This window comes from Trachypithecus francoisi, unplaced genomic scaffold (assembly GCF_009764315.1).
Source record: "Trachypithecus francoisi isolate TF-2019V2 unplaced genomic scaffold, Tfra_2.0 Lachesis_group15, whole genome shotgun sequence".
NCBI lineage: Eukaryota > Metazoa > Chordata > Mammalia > Primates > Cercopithecidae > Trachypithecus > Trachypithecus francoisi.
The window spans coordinates 110,910,680-110,930,473 of NW_022681460.1; the positions used below are offsets into that span (position 1 = coordinate 110,910,680).

The window sequence follows — 19,794 nt, forward strand, 5'->3', positions numbered from 1 at the left end:
TACTAAAAATACAAAAAAATTAGCTGGGCGTGGTGGTGGTCGCCTGTAGTCCCAGCTACTGGGGAAGCTGAGGCAAGAGAATGACATGAACCTGGGAGGTGGAGCTTGCAGTGAGCCGAGATCACGCCATTGTACTTCAGGCTGGGCGACAAAGCGAGACTCTGTCTCACAAAAAAAAAAAAAAAAAAAAAAAAAGAAAGAAAGAAAAAGAAAAAGGCTGGGCACGGTGGCTTTACGCCTGTAATCCCAGCATGTTGGGAAGCCAAGGCAGGAGGATCACCTGAGGTCAGGAGTTCGAGACCAGCCTGGCCAACATCGTGAAACCCCGTCTCTACTAAAAATACAAAAAATTAGCTGGGTGTAGTGGTCCCCACCTGTAATCTCAGTACTTTGGGAGGCCAAGGTGGGCAGATCATTTGAGGTCAGAAGTTCCAGGCCAGTGGGAGAATCGCTTGAACCCAGGAGATAGAGGCTGCAGTGAGCTGAGATTGCACCACTGCTTTCCAGCCTGGGTGACAGAGCAAGACTCCATCTCAAAAAAAAAAGGTAACTGTTATGTTATATATGTTTTACCACAATTAAAAGAAAGCCCCAATAGCTTAGCAAACATATCCAATTCTGTTGCAAAAGTCTACCTGTGACACCCGGCATATACACATGCTTCTCAGTAGGTCTGTTTCACAGAGATCACCTATTCCTTCACCTCTCATCCCGTGTGCCAGGCGCCGAACCCACCACCTCTGAGTTCACGGTCCTCATGCACGGGCCCAAGCTGAAAACCATCGAGGGCATCGTCATGGCTGCTGACAGCGCCCGCTCCTTCTCACCCCTTGAGAAGTTTGGCCAGAATTTCCTAGAGAAGCTGATTGGCATTGAGGTTCCCCACAAACTTCTGGAGAGGGTCACTTTTGTGGATACACCAGGCATCATCGAGAACCGCAAGCAGCAAGAAAGAGGTAATTTAGCCCTCATTTCTGAACAGTGTAAGCTCTGTTTCAAAAAATTATTTTTGGCCAGGCATGGTGGCTCATGCCTCTGATCCTGGCTCTTTGGGAGGCCAATACAGGAGGATCCCTTGAGGCCAGGGGTTCAAGACCAGCCTAAGCAACACAGTGAGACCCCCCATCTCTATAAGAAAATTTAAAAGATTAGTCAGGCATGGTGGCATGTGCCTATGATCCTAGCTACCCGGGAGGCTGAGATGGGAAGATTGCGTGAGCCAAGGAGGTTGAGGCTGCAGTGAGCCGTAATCGTGTCACTCTACTCCAGCCTGGGCAAGAGTGAGACCCTATCTCATATAAATAAATCAATAAATAGGGCTGGGCACAGTGGCTCACATCTGTAATCCCAGCACTCCGGAAGGCCAAGGCAGGTGGATCACTTGAGCCCAGGTGTTCTAGACCAGCTTGGACAACATGGTAAAACCCTGCCTCTACAAAAAATACAAAAATTAGATTGGCATGGTGGCACATGTCTGTAGTGCCAGCTACTTGGGAGGCTGAGTTGGGAGGATTGTTTGAGCCCAGGAGGTCAAGGCTGCAGTGAGCTGTGGTCATGCCACTGCACTTCAGCCTTGGTGACACAGCAAGACTCTAGCTCAAAAAAAAAAAAAAAAAAAAAGAAGGAAGAAAGAAAAGAAAAGAAAACAACTTTTGACAGGGGGGTAAGCAGGCAGGGAGAGGAAGTGTGCCCAGTGTTGCCCAAAACCAGAAGAGGCATTCTTAACTTCCACCCCTTCTTGTTGTCACTGCGATGCCACTTGGGTTTTGGAGTGCCTGGTCCTCCTACCTCCCCGAGGACTGATTTGGTTTGGAGACGGCAATATTTTCCAAAGTGGGGGCCTAGTCCTCTATGCAAGCAGCTCTGAGAGGTTCAAGCTGGGGTTCAGTTGTCTTTGGGAGGCCCCGTCTGTCCTGTGTAGCCAAGGGCCTGGACTGATTGGATCGCAGTAACAGTATATTTGACTTCTGGCTAAATTGGGTCTGGTGCTCCTGGGCCTGCTGTAGGTTGAACCTGACCTTCAACTCTTCCCATTCCCGGTTTCTGCTTTTCCAGGCTTGCTTCCCCATAAGCATTTAGGAGGCTTCTTCAAAGCCCTACTTGCCCTCAGGTAGCAGGGGAACGCTACTTTGGGCCTGTCTGACTTCACTTACATGAGAGTAGGCAAAATCAGAAAGACAGAAACCAGAGTGGTTTTAACCAGGGGCTCGGGGGAAGGGGAGATGGGCTATTACTGTTAAATGGGTACAGAATTTTCAATTTGGGAAGATGAATAAGTTCCAAAGAGGGATGGTGGTGATGGTTGTACAACAATGTGAATGTATGTAATGAACAAGGCTGACAACCAGGCCACAAGACTAGAAGCCAGATGCTACCAGACATGCGGCTATGGAGTAGACCACTGAGTCCTGCCATGAGGCAAGGCTATCTGCAGAGTCCTGAACAGAGCAGTGTGGGAATATGTGACCAGACGGTGGATCTCAGTTTATGGATACAACTCCCATTGTGGTTATAAATAGATCCTGTAGTAATGATATTAGCAGTAATATTAGAAGCAATTAATAATAGTAGTAATATTAGTAATATTATAGCATATTTAATTGTATTATTATGGTATAACAACATTCGTGGTAGTATTAGTAATATTAATAATGTTAATAATTATAATAGTATATTGTACCCCTACTACACATTGGATAATTTTATACATTATTGTAAAAAAAAAAGATTTCAGTGTTTTTAAGACACTTAGTCCTCATCTCCTCAGTTTTCTTAGTTGCAAAGAAAACTAGGAAATAAGAAGCTAATGGAATTAAAATGTATTCTGCACCAGCTGTATGACTGGAATTTTAGGTGCTCTCCTATATTCACAGCAACATGGTAATCTTTATATCAACTCAGATGTTGATATTGTTCTTGTCATTTTGGAGCTAAAAAAGTAGAGCTTAGAGGCATTTAATATACAGCTGGCCAGGGGCAAAGCTCAAATTCTAGTCCAGGTCTCAATGCTAAGCCCACAATCCTTCCCCCTAAATACTGCATTCATTCTTTCATGTTCTTCTAATTCCTCATTTCTCTCCCTCAGCATCTTTTCCATTGCCCCAGGTCCTTTTAGACAATAGGACAATCTCCATTTTGAACAGGTATTTAGCTTTCTGGGAAACTTGGATTTCACAGTAGATTACAACAATGATCAGGTGGGGTGTGGTGGCTCGTGCCTATAACCCCAGCACTTTAGAAGGCTGAGGTGGGAGGATTCTTAAACCTGGGAGGTTGAGGCTGCAGTGAGCTGTAATCATGCCACTGCACTCCAACCTGGGTGACAGAGTGAGACCCTGTCTCAAAAAAAACAAACCAACAAGAAAAACAAGGATCAGGCTGTTCTTGGTTGAAGGTTGGCAAGGGACAGGTTATGTCATTGATTTTTTAATAGTCTAATAGACACGCAGAAAATCCATAGTGCTGTTCCTTCTTTCAACCCCCAGAATGGTTCAGTCCTGAAAGGAGGTGTGCGGGCTTTGAGGGAGGTCTACTCAGTTTGACTTCTCGCTTCTGTCTCCCAAAGGGTATCCCTTCAATGATGTGTGCCAGTGGTTCATCGACAGAGCTGACCTCATCTTTGTCGTCTTTGACCCAACCAAGCTGGATGTGGGTCTGGAGCTGGAGATGCTCTTCCGCCAGTTGAAGGGGCGTGAATCCCAGATAAGGATCATCCTGAACAAGGCTGACAATCTGGCCACCCAAATGCTCATGCGGGTTTACGGGGCCCTCTTCTGGAGCTTGGCCCCTCTCATCAATGTCACAGAGCCCCCAAGGGTTTACGTCAGCTCCTTCTGGCCACAAGAGTATAAGCCAGACACCCATCAGGAACTGTTCCTGCAAGAAGAGATCTCCCTCCTGGAAGACCTGAATCAGGTGATCGAGAACAGATTGGAGAACAAGATTGCCTTCATCCGCCAGCACGCCATCCGGGTCCGCATCCACGCCCTCCTGGTTGACCGCTACCTGCAGACTTACAAGGACAAAATGACCTTCTTCAGTGATGGAGAACTGGTCTTTAAGGACATTGTGGAAGATCCTGATAAATTCTACATCTTCAAGACCATCCTGGCAAAGACCAATGTCAGCAAATTTGACCTTCCCAACCGTGAGGCCTATAAGGACTTCTTTGGCATCAATCCCATTTCCAGTTTCAAACTGCTCTCCCAGCAGTGCTCCTACATGGGAGGTTGCTTTCTGGAGAAGATTGAGCGGGCCATCACTCAGGAGCTTCCAGGCCTCCTGGGTAGCCTCGGGCTAGGGAAGAATCCAGGTGCTCTCAACTGTGACAAAACAGGGTGTAGTGAAACCCCAAACAATCGCTACAGGAAGCACTAGGTGGTATAGCGGTTCTTGGGTTCCTGTTGGTGAATGAGCTTGTGTCCTAACTGTCTGAGAAGTCCCGGGTTATTAACCCTTTGAGCCACAGTGGCAGGAATTATTACATAGTGGAGATTTGGGAGTTCATTGAGGCCAGGGGTCGGGGCAGGTGCGTGGGTCTAGGGAGGAGAGTGGAAACTGTGAATTCTAACGTGCTTGTCTTGCCGCTTCAATGAGGAGGCCTGACCGAGGCAAGTCAGCCTCCACGTGCTTTTCCTGGGTCCTGTCTTGGAAGGACAGAGAGCAGCTAAATTGTAGTGTATCTTCAATCCGTGAGGGTCAAAAAAGCTAAAAGCAGCTGAAATTCCTTGTCCCCTGGGAGCTGGGAAAACAGCGAAGGCCTGAGTCGTAGAGATTGTCAGGTCCCTTTTGGCTTCTTTCCACACCCACAGTCTCGCGTTTGTTCCCTTGGCTGCCTCTTAACTTTGGGCTGACTTTCAACAGTGAACAATCTCTTGGGTCTGAATATACCTGGGTTTGTTTTTATTTTTTCTGAGACAGAGTCTCACTCTGTCGTCCAAGCTGGAGCGTAGTGGTGCAATCTCAGTTCACTGCAACCTCCGCCTCCTGGGTTCAAGCGATTCTCCTGCCTCGGGCTCCCGAGTAGCTGAGATTATAGGCCTACCACCACGCCCAACTAATTTTTGTATTTTTAGTAGAAATGGGGCTTCACCATGTTGCCCAGGCTGGCCTCAAACTCCTGACCTCAAGTGATCCACATGCCTCGGCCTTCCAAAGTGCTGGGATTACAGGCATGAGCTGCCGCACCGGGCCTCCACCTGGGTTTTGAGCCAATCCCCAGGACTTGCTCCTGTTTTCCTCAAGGGGTGGGGCAGTGGTTTAGGACACTAGACAGGTAAGAACAGGAGTTCCCAGGAAGGACGAGGATCTGCCTCCCCCACTGCCACTTCTCTGATGTGTTCCTCAGAGCCAGCTCGGCTCAGGGGCACGATCCCTTTATCGGACCCAGGAGGAGTGGACTGGTTGGTGTATCCAGGCAATTTACTCTTGGAAGTCACTTTAGTGAAGGTCGTGGAAGGGCTCAGAGGGTTAATTGGTTTGCAGTGTGTCTTTGTCTATTGCATGTCTTGGAAAACTCAGATCCCAAAGGCGCTGGGTTTCAGAGAGGACAGTGGAGACCTTGCTCCTTTTCCTTAGGCCGCCAGTCTCTCTCAAATTTCAGAGCAGGCTGTTTCCACAACTCCCCTGTGGATACACTCAGCAGCGGAGTTGCTCCTTCGCAGTTTCCACATCATGGCTTTTCCTTTCCTTTCTTTTCCATTCCCTGATGCATCAACACTTAAAACTCGGAGCAATTTCCTAAGAGTCAGAACCAGCACCAGCCACTCAGTGTTGGCGGCCACCAAGGCTTAACATTGACCTTGCCGCCTGACCTTGACGCAGATGTCCACTGAACACACCGCAGGAAAACCAGGGCCTTCAATACCGATGAGTGTGAATATGTGTGTATGTTGGCCAAGAGAGATTAGGGAGATCACATAGACTTGAGGGAGTAGAGAGCTTGTAACAGTCTTGCAAGGCTATAGCGTGCACGGCTCTGCAGCAGGTGGTGGGGAGCAGAGGAGCAGCCTTTGGATGGTGAAATGTGCATGGTGCACGGTCTGTGCACGCCCAGGAGACCCAGCCCGGGCTGCCTCGAGGGACTTCTTTGTGCACAGCCAGCCGCTTCTCTTGGGAACAAGCTGTCCTGGGGGCCTTACCCATAAGGCAGGAGTCAGGATGCACCAGCTCAGCACCAGGAAGTCATCCTGGACCAGAAGGACAGTGGAAAGGCAGGCAGAGGGAGAGGCACTCCGAGGTCAGGCAGGGTAAGCCAGTTCGCAGTCAGGTTAGGTCTCCGCAGAGAACCTTGAGTTAGGAATCCCTGGTTCTCAGAATCGTTATCAGTCTGGTGCATGCTGTCACAGGGGCTGTTGCGTTTGGCTTTGTGAAGGGCCTGGAACCTTCCACAAGAACACCCAAGGTTCCAGGGCACTCAGGACAGTGTTTCCAAGGAACAAGTCGACCAGGAAAGAAAAGTGAGTTCTGCAAGGGGCATCCATGGAGCCTGTGATGGGGGCTGATGAGATGGAATCTGTCCCGCGTCTCATTAACCACCCTCCGCAAACCCCAGAACCCCTCACCTCATCTCTGTACCGTCTGCCCTCTTGGGGGATGGGCCCTCCCACTTTCCCCTGCCTGCTCCTCCATGCTGTGAGCTGCTTTGGCAGATCTGTTTTTCTGTGTAGTGAGGGGAAAAACAAAAACAAAAAATCACGCACAACTGTGTGGGCATTGTCATAGCTGTTGATGTCACCACTGCTTTGGGGGAAATGGCTGGGACGAGGCTAATACATTCATGCAATATTTATATTTTCAGGGGGCTACGTTATCAGCGTGCTCTCCCTGCCTCGGGCTTTTCTTTTTGTCAGGTATCTGTTTTCCTTTTCGTGTTCCTTCTCCGACTTCTCTTGTCTCTGCTGCTCACAGGCCTGCCCATCAGTCCCGCACAGATATTCAGTGTCTGCTGTCTGGCCAGCTCCATGGAGGGGGCTTTAAGCAGAATTCTGACTCTTTGGGGTGGGGGATTAGCAACTGGGGGAAACTTAAGGATCCAGAGATTTCCCCAAGAGGAGTGTCTGGAAGGATCTGTGCCTGGACGGTGGCTGAACCTTTCCAGGGTTCTTTTGTTTCTGATTTCATCAGTCTCAATAAAGTTCCGATCTCTCTTTAACACCGCGTGCTTTCTCATGGTCTCCAGCTAGGTTAGTCTCTTCGTCCTCCTTTTATCTGGTAGAGTGAACTCATGTGTAAGTTTCTTGGGGAGAGACTGGAAATTAAGAAACTGCCCACCCGTGTGTTAGCTGGATGCCCCAGGACCTTCTTTGGGGCTGAGGCTGAGTTGCTCTCAGCCACCCAGGAAGCCCAGGCCGGCGTGGTGTCCTCTGAAACTTAAAGAACTGCTCTCTCCTCAGCACCTCAATGCCTCCTTCCCCTGGGCATCCACGTGGCTGCCTCAGATACCTGAGGGCTCCAGTGGAGGCGGGCACAAAGGTTTCCTGAATGATAAGGCTGCCACCTCTTGGCTTCACTAGAAAGTGATTTCCTCCTCCACGAAGTGTGGACTTGAGCCTCCCGCTTGGACCTGTCTTTAGAGAAACCTGAACGTGTCCCTCGACTCCCTGAGCCCTTTCTACCACATTTTGCTGTTTCTAGTGTCCTCTTCAGAGCAGAGGTCCTTTAATTTTTATGTTTTACTTCTGGGGTCTTCGAAGGAGTTTCACATCTTGCTTGAGAACAGGTTTTTTTGTTGTTTTCGATCTTTTTTTTTTTTTCTGAGATGGAGTTTCGCTCTGTCGCCCAGGCTGGAGTGCAGTGGTGCCATCTCGGCTCACTGCAACCTCCGCCTCTCGGGTTCAAGCAGTTCTCCTGCCTCAATCTCCTGAGTAGCTGGGACTACAGGCACACACCACCATGCTTGGCTCATTTTTGTATTTTTGGTAGAGACAGAGTTTTACCATATTGGCCAGGCTGATCTTGTACTCCTCACCTCAAGTGATCTGCCTGCCTCAGCCTCCCAAAGTGCTGGGATTACAGGCGTGAGCCACCACATCTACCCAAATTTTTTTTTTTTTTTTTTTTTGAGACACTCTGGCACCCAGGCTGAAGTGCAGCAGCGTGATCATAGTTCATTGCAGCCTTCACCTCCTGGGCTCAAGCAATCCTCCCGCCTCAGCCTTCTGAGTAGCTGGGACTACAAGCACATGCCACCATGTCTGACTAATTGAAAAAAATTTTTTTTGTAGGGATGAGGTTTCATTATGTTGCCCAGGCTGGTCTCAAACTCCTGGCCTCATTCCATCCTCCTGCCTCAGCCTCCCAAAGTGTTGGGATTAGGGATGTGAGCCATCTCGCAGGTAGAGAGCAGGTTTTGAAAGGGAAAAAACTGGGCCCTGGGGAGAAAGGGAGAGTCTGCAGTCCACGGTCTTTGAGCAACTGAGCAACCTGACCCAACTAAGGCCACTCCTGATCACCCACCCAACCCTGTGTCCCTCTTCCACCCTTTCACGGGAGAAATCCAGAGCTCTTGCCTGGAAGAGGGGTCTGTTTTAAAGATAAATGTGAAGGAATATGCCAGAATCTGCCTCAAAATTGTGCTGTTTCACAAGCCTCACCATCTTCACGTTGCCTGCCATTAAGATGATAGGGAAACAGAAACAGAAAATGGAGAAAGGATAATCAGGGACCAGGATAAACATGAAGTGAGGGACACGAATGGAGTGTTTTTAAGGGTAAGTGGATGTGTCATCTGAATCCATGGGGGTTACACATGGTTATATGCGTAAGGTGTGTGCAAATACATATGTAAAGCCCATGCATGTGGGGAAACAGGTGCCCAGGTACTTAGCACAGTGCCTGACATGCAGAGCTCATCACCTGTGTGCCATCAGAGTGAATAAGTGGGGTTTGGGGGAGTAAAGGTGTCTGTGAGGGTTTTTGAGACAGGGTCTCGCTCTGTCACCCAGGCTGGGTGACGTGATGCAATCACAGCTCACTGCAGCCTGCAATGATCCTCCTGCCTCAGCTCAGCTTCCCAAGTAGCTGGGACTACAGGTGCAGATCAGCACACTCAGTTAATTTAAAAAAAATTTTTTTTAGCTGGGTGCGGTGGCTCATGTCTGCAGTCCTAGCACTTTGGGAGGCCGAGGCTGGCAGATCACTTTAGGTCAGGAGTTCAAGACCAGCCTGGTCAACATGGTGAAACCCAGTCTCTACTAAAAATACAAAAATTAGCCAGGCATCTTGGAGGGCGCCTGTCATCCCAGCTACTCGGGAGGCCAAGGCAGGAGAATCACTTGAACCCAGGAGGCAGAGGTTGCAGTGAGCTGAGATCGCGCCATTATATTCCAGGCTGAGTGTTTTTTAGAGAGATGGGGTCTTGTCATCTTTCCCAGGCTAGTCTCAAACCCCTGGGCTCAAGTGATCCTCTCACCTCAGGTAATTTTTCTTTACAAGAAAGTAAAGGCAATAAAAAAGCATTATAATAACAGAAACTGGCTGGGCTAGGTGGTTCACGCCTGTAATCCCAACACTTTAGGAAGCAGTTCAAGACTGGCCTGGGAAACATAGTGGGACCACCTCTCTACAACAAAAAAATTAGCTGGGTGTGGTGGCATGCGCCTGTAGCCCCAGCTACTCAGGTGGCTGCGGTTGAAGGATCGCTTGAGCCCGGGAGGTAGAGGCTGTGGTGAGCCATGATCCCACCACTGCACTCCAGCCTGGGCAACAGAGCAAGAACCTGTCTCAGTTAAAAAACAAAAGAAATAGAAACTGAGAGTATTATGATGTGACATGAGGTTGTCTGTAGAATGCTGACCAGCTTGGCCAACATGGCGAAACCCCGTCTCTGCCAAAAATACAAAAATTAGCTGGGCGTGGTGGTGCATGCCGGTGGTCCCAGCTACTCATAGGCTGAAGCAAGAGAATAGCTTAAGCCTGGGAGGTGGAGGATGCAGTGTCAGCCTGGGTGACAGAGCGAAACTCTTGTCTCAAAACATATATATATATATTTTTAAAGTAATTTTTGTTAGAAAATTTATTGAGGATTTTTCCTGAACAAAAATTACTTAAAAAAAAATCTTAACTCCATCTCCATTTCATATTTGATCTTTACCATGATCTTGTAAAATAGATGGGGGCAGGGATATTTCCTATTCCTAAACCCAAATCTAACATGGGGAAACTGCATCTACAGAGGTGCAGTTTTGCCTGAGTTCGGCCTGAATTCACTCTGCTAAATGTAAGACAAACCACACCAAAAGGCCAATTTCCTACCCATCCCAATATCCTTTCTACTCTATCCATCGCATTGATTTGTGGTAATCTGGAGCTGACAGCAAATTGTGCACTGTATATTTTTCAGACACACTAAAAGATGAGATTTTGTATTGTGAAGGGTGCAAAAAGATTTGTTATATTTCCATTTTCTCCAAACTTCTGAATTTTTTTCTCACCAGGATTCCAAAAAAATTTAGATATTCTGCATATTAAGGCATAGTCTCTCACCTGGGGGATGCAGCCATCTAGTAAAGGATACAACGCACAATTGTAAATGAGGATACATGGGTCTGGCAAAGAACTTTCTTTCTCATTTGCAAATATAATTATTTGCAAAGTCTGATCAATGCATATAAATTGTTAAATTATGTAATGGATTATTTCTTTTTTTTTTTTTTTTTAGACGGAGTCTCGCTCTGTCGCCCAGGCTGGAGTGCAGTGGCCGGATCTCAGCTCACTGCAAGCTCTGCCTCCCGGGTTTATGCCATTCTCCTGCCTCAGCCTCCCGAGTAGCTGGGACTACAGGCGCCCGCCACCTCGCCCGGCTAGTTTTTTGTATTTTTTAGTAGAGACGGGGTTTCACCATGTTAGCCAGGATGGTCTCGATCTCCTGACCTCGTGATCCGCCCGTCTCGGCCTCCCAAAGTGCTGGGATTACAGGCTTGAGCCACCGCGCCCGGCCGATTATTTCTTTTCTTTTTTTTTTTTTTTTTGAGACGGAGTCTTGCTCTGCCGCCCAGGCTGGAGTGCAGTGGCCAGCTCTCAGCTCACTGCAAGCTCCGCCTCCGGGGTTCACGCCATTCTCCTGTCTCAGCCTCCCGAGTAGCTGGGACTACAGGCGCCCGCCTCGTCGCCCGGCTAGTTTTTTTTTGTATTTTTTAGTAGAGACGGGGTTTCACCGTATTAGCCAGGATGGTCTCGATCTCCTGACCTCGTGATCCGCCCGTCTCGGCCTTCCAAAGTGCTGGGATTACAGGCTTGAGCCACCGCGCCCGGCCAATAATGGATTATTTCTATTGAGAAGAATCAATTGGCACAACCTCAGGGCTCTTCTGAGAATACTGAGACACACTAAAGAGGCTATGGAGTTTGGTTGGAGAAGGAGTGGAGTTTTAGCTACACTTTGAGGGATGGGCACGTTTGGTGGGTCACAGATTAGGGGGATGGAGCACAGGGGAAGATCGAGGGCGCCCAGACGCAGGCAAGGGAAGACCGCTGTGTATGGCGGGGATAAGGGAATGGAAGAGCAGTCAAGGTGAGACGAGATGAATTAGGGAATAGTGGGCCTTAAGGGGAAGTCCAGGGAGTCTGGGTCTGAGGCCACTGCAGGTTTCTGAGAAGGGAAGATCCAGCGGGCAGCTGTGCTCGGGCGATCTGGGGAGGCCGGAGCGTGGCACGCAGGAGCCGAGCGCCTGCCCCTGGGCCTGCTGCGTGGGGTCTCTGTCCTCCCCCGATGCTGCCCCACTCCAATCCGATGCCAGCGCCCCACAAGGCGGTCGCGAGCAGAAGCCCATCCACCCCATCGGCCTGGCCTCGCCGGGGGACCCCGCCCGCCGTAGGCAGGCGCCAATGTGTCCTTTCTCTGGATCCTTCGGGCATCAATTAAGATCGCGGTGACAGGGCCCCCAGGCCGTAGGAGGACCCAGACCGCCGCTCCCCGCGCGGCGTGGACGGGCTTCCGGCATCCGTGTGGGGACAGGGCTGGAGGCTTCGGTGACCACGGCCGGGTCCGGCCACTCTTCCTTCGTCTGAGGGAAAACGTCGCGCCTGGGGAGGGCCTCAGATTTCCCCGGCACGCGTCCTCTCCTTAGTGGGGAAACTGAGGCCCGGGGCAGGGCAGTTCTGGACCAGGGTCGTGACGGTGGGGAAAGTGGGCACCTGGCTGAACCTGGCCTTATCCTTCGCGCCCAGATCCTCACACGCTGTCCCCGTGGGGGCCATTACCCGACCCTGCGGACAGGGATCGATCCCGCGACCACACAGCAGTGACACATTGCCCACCGGCCAGCTCGCCTCGCGCATGCGCACCGCCTTCCCTCCGGGCTCGGCCCCGCCCCCTCCGGGCCGCGCTCTTCGGACCGAGTCCAGGGCTGAGGTCAGCGCAGGCGCAGACGCAGACGAGTAGCGGCGGCGCTTCCTGAGCGCTGCACTAGGGAAAGCCTCGGGGCGGGCGGCGCCTCGGCGCTGGGGGCGGGGCGGGGCGGGCCGGGCCGGGCAGGGCAGGCGCCCACTGCCTGAGCCGGATGGCAGAGCCGCCCCTCCGCCCTCTCCCAGCGCTGGCTCGCGTCCCTGGGTTCCGAGCCCAGCGGCGCGCAAGCTCCGTGGCCGCCAGGGCCAGCCCTGCCCCCTCAGCTGAGGAAGCCGCTCCCAGCCTCCTCTGCCTCACGCCGCGGACTCAGCTCCCGGGCCTTGCGGGCGCTGCCTGTGGGGTGGGGAGGGCAGCGAACCTCTGTCCTCTCAGCCCGTCACCGCGCGGTTGGGAGGGCGCCAGGAGGCCGAGGCCTGGGCTACCGTGTGCTGCCGGTGCCTCACCCCGCAGGTCGGTCCGCCTCGTGGGCGGTGGGGCGGACGACCGGGAAGCCCCGAGATCTCCAGATCCTCGATCAGGACCGAAAAAGCCCTGAACTTGCGCAGTGACTTCCCATTGAGTCCGCGAGGTTCTGGAGACACGGGAGACGGAAGGAACACCCAAGGCCGACTGCTGCCCTCAGTTATTGGGGTGAGGTTTCCACCTGAGGCCAGCGCCCAGGGCAAACAGGAAATGAGAGTTTTAGGAGATTCTCCAACCGGAATGTCATCTCCCTTCCCCGCCAGAAACGAACCGCCCTCTTCTCCTGTAATTGAAAACCGAAGGGCAGCCGTTAGGGCGAATGAAAACTACCCAAACCAGCAGGGTCAAGGAGGGTCATCATCTGAACAGAATGACTCTTGTGGCTCCTGGGGTTCCCTGAATCATTCATTTTAGGCCTTACCCTCCAGGATCAAGTAGTCATTAGCCTCTCCCTCCCTCCCTCCCTCCCGGAATCAGTCATTTTAGGAACTGAAAAGGCCTTACCTTCGAGGATCAAGTAGTCATTGGCCTCTCTTTGCCTGCCTGCCCGCCCGCCCGCCTGCCTGCCTGCCTGTCTCCCTCCTTCCTTCCTTTTTTTTTCTTTTATTTTTTGAGACTCGAACTCCCTGGGCTCAGGTAATCCTCCTGCCTCAGCCTCCCGAGTACTTGGAATTACAGGCGCGCGCCACCATGCCTGGCTAATTTGTTTTTACTTTTTTAATCTTTTTTGAGACGGAGTCTTGCTCTGTCGCCCAGGCTGGAAGGCAGTAGTAGCCCTATCTCAGCTCACTGCAGCCTCAAACTCCCAGGCTGGAGGGATCCTCCTACCCCAGCCTTCCCAGCAACTGGGACAACAGGTATGCATCATTACGCCTGGCTAATTTTTTATTTAAAAGAATTTTTGCTAACGCGGCGCATGGTGGCTCATGCCTGTAATCCCAGCTCTTATGAGACGCCGAGGCGGGCGGATCACAAAGTCGGGAGTTCGAGAGCAGCCTGGCCAATATAGTGAAACCCTGTCTCTACTAAAAATACAAAAATTAGCCGGACGTGGTGGCGGGCGCCTGTAGTCGCAGCTACTCGGGGAGGCTGAGGCAGGGGAATTGCTTGAAGCCGGGAGGCAGAGGCTGCAGTGAGCCGAGATCGAGCCACTGCACTCCAGCCTGCCCGACAAGGCGAGACTCCGTCTCAAACACAAAAACAACAACAAAAAAACTTGACTGGGCGCGGTGGCTCACGCCTGTAATCCCAGTACTTTGGGAGGCTAAGGCAGGTGGATCACTTGAGATTGGGAGTTCGAGACCAGCCTGACCAACATGGTAAAACCCGTCTCTACTAAAAATACAAAATTAGCCAGGTATGGAGGCACAAACCTGTGGTCCCAGCCACTCAGGAGGCTTAGACAGGGAGATCGCTTAAAAACAGGAGGTGGAGGCTGCAGTGAGCCGAGATCATGCCCCTGCACTCCAGCCTGGGCAACGAGAGTGAAACTCCATCTCAAAAATACAATAAATTGGGCTTCTCGCTCTGTCGCCAGGCTGGTCTCAAACTTCTTATCTCAAGCAATTCTCCCACCACAGCCTCTGTGCTGGGATTACAGGTATGAGCCACTGGACCCGCCTGGCCTCTCTTTGAAACCTGCCCAGTGACAGGGATCTCAATGCAGGGCATTGCATGTCTTCTGACAGGATGCTGGTTTAGGTCACTCGCTCTGCCCTGCAAGCCAGCTGTGTCCCCAGCGTTTCCCAGGGCAGAGACAGATCACTCCCTGTGAGAGTATTTTGGTGTCAGCGTGGAATGGCTTCCCTGTTTGCCCCCCTGGGTATACTGGAACCTGGGAAGGGACCTCTGCAGCTAACCCAGGGCTGGGCAGTGAGTTACTGAAAGAAAAAGGAATTTATTTTTAATTTCCTGGGTTTTTTTGGCTGTTGCTTTGGAGTGGAGATCATTTAGGCATCTGGTACCCTGATGACCTGAGAGGAGAAGGAAAGTCCTTGGAAAGGAGTTAGGTGACTTCTGGGTAAGAATGAGCTGATACAAGGGTGGAGGGTGGGGAGGGCTGCTTCGTGGCCAACCTGACCATCATTGCCCTCTTCACTAGGGAGCTTTTATTCTCATCTGTGTCCTCCTCCTGTAACTTAACACCCAGAAGTGGCAGGGAATTGGATCATGAAAGAGCCATGTAGTCCAACCCACTCATCTGTGTGTGTGTGTAACTGTGTCTATCTATATGTATGTGTGTGTGTGTGTATATATATATATATATTTTTTTAGAGACAGGGTCTGACTGTGTTGTCTAGGCTTAAACTCTTGGCCTCAAGCAATACTCCTACCTCAGCCTCCCAAAGGGCTGGGATTACAAGCATGAGCCACTGTGCCCGGCTCCAACCCACTCGTTTTAAAGGTGAGGAAACTTGAGGCCTGGAAATGGAAAAATGTGACCTAGGGTCACAGAGGGAGCTGGTGGCAAAGATGAAACTTAAATTCAGGTCTCCTGATTCCCAGGCCTCCCCTTGTTCTACACCCTGTGTATTAGTCAGGATCCAGCAGAAAACGGATTAAATTGGGGACATTTAAAGTGGGGGCTTTGAGGTAGGATATAGGGAAACTGCTGTGGAACATGGAATAGTCTGGGGCTGGTGACAGTGGGATCTTACCACCTCTGCACCTGGAGGCAGGCTGTGTGGAGGGCAGGCTTATTAGAGCTGGGACTTTAAGTCAAGGAACTCAAAAAGGGACGTGGAGGAATAAAAACCAAACCCTGTCCCCACCTTCTCCCTCCCTCTGGTTTTGGTTCCAGGCTCCACATGGACCAAACCCAGCTGGCAGTCAGAGGGCAAGAGCGTCTTGATGCACGGCATACAGACCGATTCCAGGGTGCAGTGCACGATGGAAAAAGAGGAATGTACCTGAAGAGGCAAATGAAAGATATCCAGCATCACAGGCAATCTTGCTTCTACTACCGTAAAAATAGTTTACGTTTCTTGAGCACTTAGTCTGTGTCAGCCATGTCCATTATCTCATTGCGTCTTCCCATAAACCCGGTTTCCTCCATTGGACAGATGAAGAAACTGACTAGTGAAACAGGTTCAGGGACGGAGGTATGGACAGCTAAGCTGACCTCGGAGGGTCTCTGCAGAGATCAGCCCTGTGCCTTTTGCTATGTCTCCTGTCGGCTTGTAATAGGCCAGCTTCTTCAGGTTAAAAGGGCAGGCGTGAAAGTCTGAAAAAAACCCTCGGACTCGTGCTTGACTTTCCTAGTGGAGGTTGGCTTTTGGAATTAAAAAAGTCTGGGCTGGGCATGGTGGCTCACACCTGTAATCCCGAGGTGTGTGGATCACCTGAGGTCGGGAGTTTGAGACCAGCCTGGCTAACATGGCGAAACCCTGTCTCTACTAAAAATACAAAAATTAGCCGGGCGTGGTAGCGGGCACCTGTAATTCCAGCTACTTGGGAGGCTGAGGCAGGAGAATTGCTTGAGCCTGGGAGATGGAGTTTGCAGTGAGCCGAGACTGCACCACTGCACTCCCACCTAGACAAGAGAGTGAGATTCTGTCTCAAAACAAACAAACAAAAAAAGTCTCTCTGAAGCCATCTTTACCCACGCCTTGATTCCTAATACCCCTACAGTTTGGGCAGGAACCCAAGGTGCTACCTCTCTCCCTGCTCAACTCATCCCCATGGCTCCACCCACGAGCTCAGTTCTGCTAATTGCATTACTGGTGCTGCTGCTGGAACACAGCGTTCAGGGATGAACCAACAACCAGTTTGGTGGGTGTTTCACCAGCACCCTGCAAGTGGCCTGCTGTGGAGCAGAAACCTCTACTGTAAAGCGCCGAGCCATTTCTTCCATGCCTTCCTCTTGCTTTACTGCCTTTTCCCCTTGTTACTGGCCTCTTCTTTCCCAGAGGGTCCCATGAAGTCTTTCAGTTGTTGTTCATAATCTAAGCCCCTCAAGCATAGAAAAGGAACCTGATATATATTGATCACATGCTATGTGCCTGACACACTGTGCCAGATGCTTCATATCTAGATCTCATTTAATTTCATAGCAATTTATTAGGTAAAAAAGGCAGAGAGCTCACAGCTGAGAAAACTAAGACTGGTTAGGGAACGTGTGGAAGATTACACAGCTGTTAAGAGGGGAGCTGGCATTAGAACTCTGGTCTAATCCCAAAGTCCATTCTGACACACTTCACACTCAGAATAAACCCTGTGCCTGGGCAACAGTGAGATCCCCATCTCTACAAAAAATTAAAAACAAAATTAGCTGGGCATAGCCAGGCACGGTGGCTCATGCACTTTGGGAGGCTCAAGCGGGTGGATCACGAGGTCAGGAGATGAGACCCTCCTGGCTAACACGGTGAAACCCCATCTCTACTAAAAATACAAAAAAATTAGCCGGGCATGGTGGGGGTGCCTGTGGTCCCAGCTACTCGGGAGGCTGAGGCAGGAGAATGGCCTGAACCCGGGAAGGGGAGCTTGCAGTAAGCAGAGATTGCCCCACTGCATTCCACCCTGGGTGACAAAGCAAGACTCCACCTCAAAAAAATAAAAAAATAAAAAAATAAAAATTTGGCCGGGCACGGTGGCTCACACCTATAATCCCAGCACTTTGGGAGGCTGAGACGGGTGGATCACGAGGTCAGGAGATCGAGACCATCCTGGCTAACACGGTGAAACCCCGTCTCTACTAAAAATACAAAAAATTAGCTGGGCGCGGTGGCGGGCGCCTGTAGTCCCAGCTACTCGGGAGGCTGAGGCAGGAGAATGGCGTGAACCCGGGAGGCGGAGCTTGCAGTGAGCCGAGACTGCGCCACTGCACTCCAGCCTGGGTGACAGAGCAAGACCCTGTCTTGAAAAAAAAAGAAAGAATAAACCCTGCTGCTGCAGTATTTGGGTTTATCTTGTACCTTTGTGAGTCAGAGCCTTTTCCTTGTGCCGTTACCTGTATCCCTGGGGCTCAGGTGTGTGGAAGGTGCTGTTTCAGCTCACTCTTGTGGGTTTCCATGGGGAGTGCCTACCATTTCATGCCATCCATCGGCTGTCATTCCATCCATCTATTCCTTTGCTGCTGATGGCTCCTCCGTCTGGGAGGCCATTTCATCTGTTTTTGAATGGCAACATCCAAGCCCAGTTCAAATGCCACCTCCGCCATTGTCTCCCTTGGATCTCATTTGCCTCTGGATTCCCAAACTTACCTTTGTTACCCTTCCCTGAAGGATTTCTTACGTTACTCCCTGTGTGACAGTAATCTGGGCGTGTAATTAATTTTCCTTGTTGTGGGAGGCAGGGATTATTCTGCATTAGTACTTGAATCTCTCCAGGACCTTAAACTAGCAAGCCGCCAGCGAATACACACATCAGGGGAGCCCTTTATGGGGAAAAGGGTTTGTAAAGTGAAGATGTCTTCCTCTTCTTCACATGTTAACTTTGCTTAAAAACAGTATTCGGCTGTATGATAAATGTCCTGGTTGAGTCTAGGGTGATAGTAGAGCACTCCTAGGGAGAAATTCCTTGTGTTTTCCTTGAGAGCTTTGAATTGTTTTTTGGGGTTTTTTTTTTGAGACAGGGTCTCACTCTATCACCCAGGCTGGAGTGCAGTGGTGTGATCTTGGCCCACCGCAACCTCCACCTCCCAGGCTCAAGCGATTCTCCTGCCTCAGCCTCCCGAGTAGCTGGGACCACAGGCACGCACCACCATGCCTAGCTAATTTTTGTATTTTTAGTGGAAACAGGGTTTCACCATGTTGACCAGGGTGCTCTCGAACTCCTGACCTCAGATAATCCACCCATCTTGTCCTCCCAAAGTGCTGGGATTAGAGGCATAAGCCACTGCGTCTGGCAAGAGAGCTTCGAATGTGGGGAAGTGAAGAGACACCATTGAGGGCAGGCAGTGGAGAACAGGCTGCTTAGGTAAAAGGCCCCCCAGACCCCACGTATTCGACTCTCCAGATGGGGCCCAGCAGAATGTTGAGCTGTGTCCTTTGACTTTTATCACATGCTGCAGCTTTTCTGAGGCCACCACTTGTGCTCCCAAGTCCCTTTATGTTTGTTCTGATCAACAAAGGCCATCGCTCCTCCTGTGTTCACCACTGGGGATGAGGGAGACCTTGGCCATAGTGGCAGTCCTCCCTCCCTGGGACCCCAGTCAGTTCAGAGGACCTATTTTCCATAACACCCAAGACAGACAGATGCTAGCGCCCTTCGGCAGAGAACTGGTGTGGGCTGGGATGACTCACCTGCTCTGTGGCCGCCTACAGTGCAGCTCAAAGCCCTTGGGAATCAAAACACTTCCCTAGGACAGGCACAGAGGCTCTCCTTAGAGACAGCAGTTTGGGTTCCTGCTTCTGCAAATGCCTGTCACGGTACTGATGCTTCAAAGTCCAGGTCAGTGAGGAGCCATCCAGCTGGATGGACATGGAGAACAGGCAGAATCAGCAGCCTCAGAAAGCAGTGCCCTGATCTGGTTATCAGATGACCCAGGTCTCAACCTGGGCTCTTTCAGGAGCTTACTGTATGTTGATAAAGGAAGATCATTCGATTTTTTTTTTCTTTTTTTGAGATGTAGTTTTGCTCTTGTTGCCAAGGCTGGAGTGCAATCGTGTGATCTTGACTCACTGCAACCTGCACCCTCCGGGTTCAAGCGATTCTCCTGCCTCAGCGTCCTGAGTAGCTGGGATTATAGGTGCATGCCACCACACCTGGCTTATTTTTGTGTTTTTAGTAGACAGGGTTTCACCATGTTGGCCAGGGTGGTCTCGAACTCCTAACCTCAGGTGATCCACCTGCCTTGACCTCCCAAAGTGCTGGGATTACAGGCGTGAGCCACCACGCCTGGTCTAAGAGCATTCATCCTTTAAGTAAACTTTTTTTTTTTCTTGACAGAGTCTTGTTTTGTCGCCCAGGCTACAGTGAAGTGATGCCATAATGGGCTCAAGCTATCCTCCCACCTCAGCCTCTTCAGGAAGCTGGGACTACAGTCC

At 50.8% G+C, this 19,794-nt stretch overlaps 1 protein-coding gene across 1 annotated transcript in view; it reads left to right on the forward strand.

Moving 5' to 3' along the window:
• The window catches only part of SRL (sarcalumenin), a 53,020-nt gene extending 45,870 nt beyond the window's left edge, over positions 1 to 7,150 (forward strand). The window contains exons 6-7 of the mRNA XM_033235913.1: positions 723 to 956; positions 3,566 to 7,150. Coding sequence (XP_033091804.1) covers positions 723 to 956; positions 3,566 to 4,377 — 1,046 coding nt within the window. The 3' untranslated portion in view covers positions 4,378 to 7,150. The remainder of the gene's footprint in view (positions 1 to 722; positions 957 to 3,565) is intronic.
• The last annotated feature ends 12,644 nt before the right edge of the window (positions 7,151 to 19,794 follow it).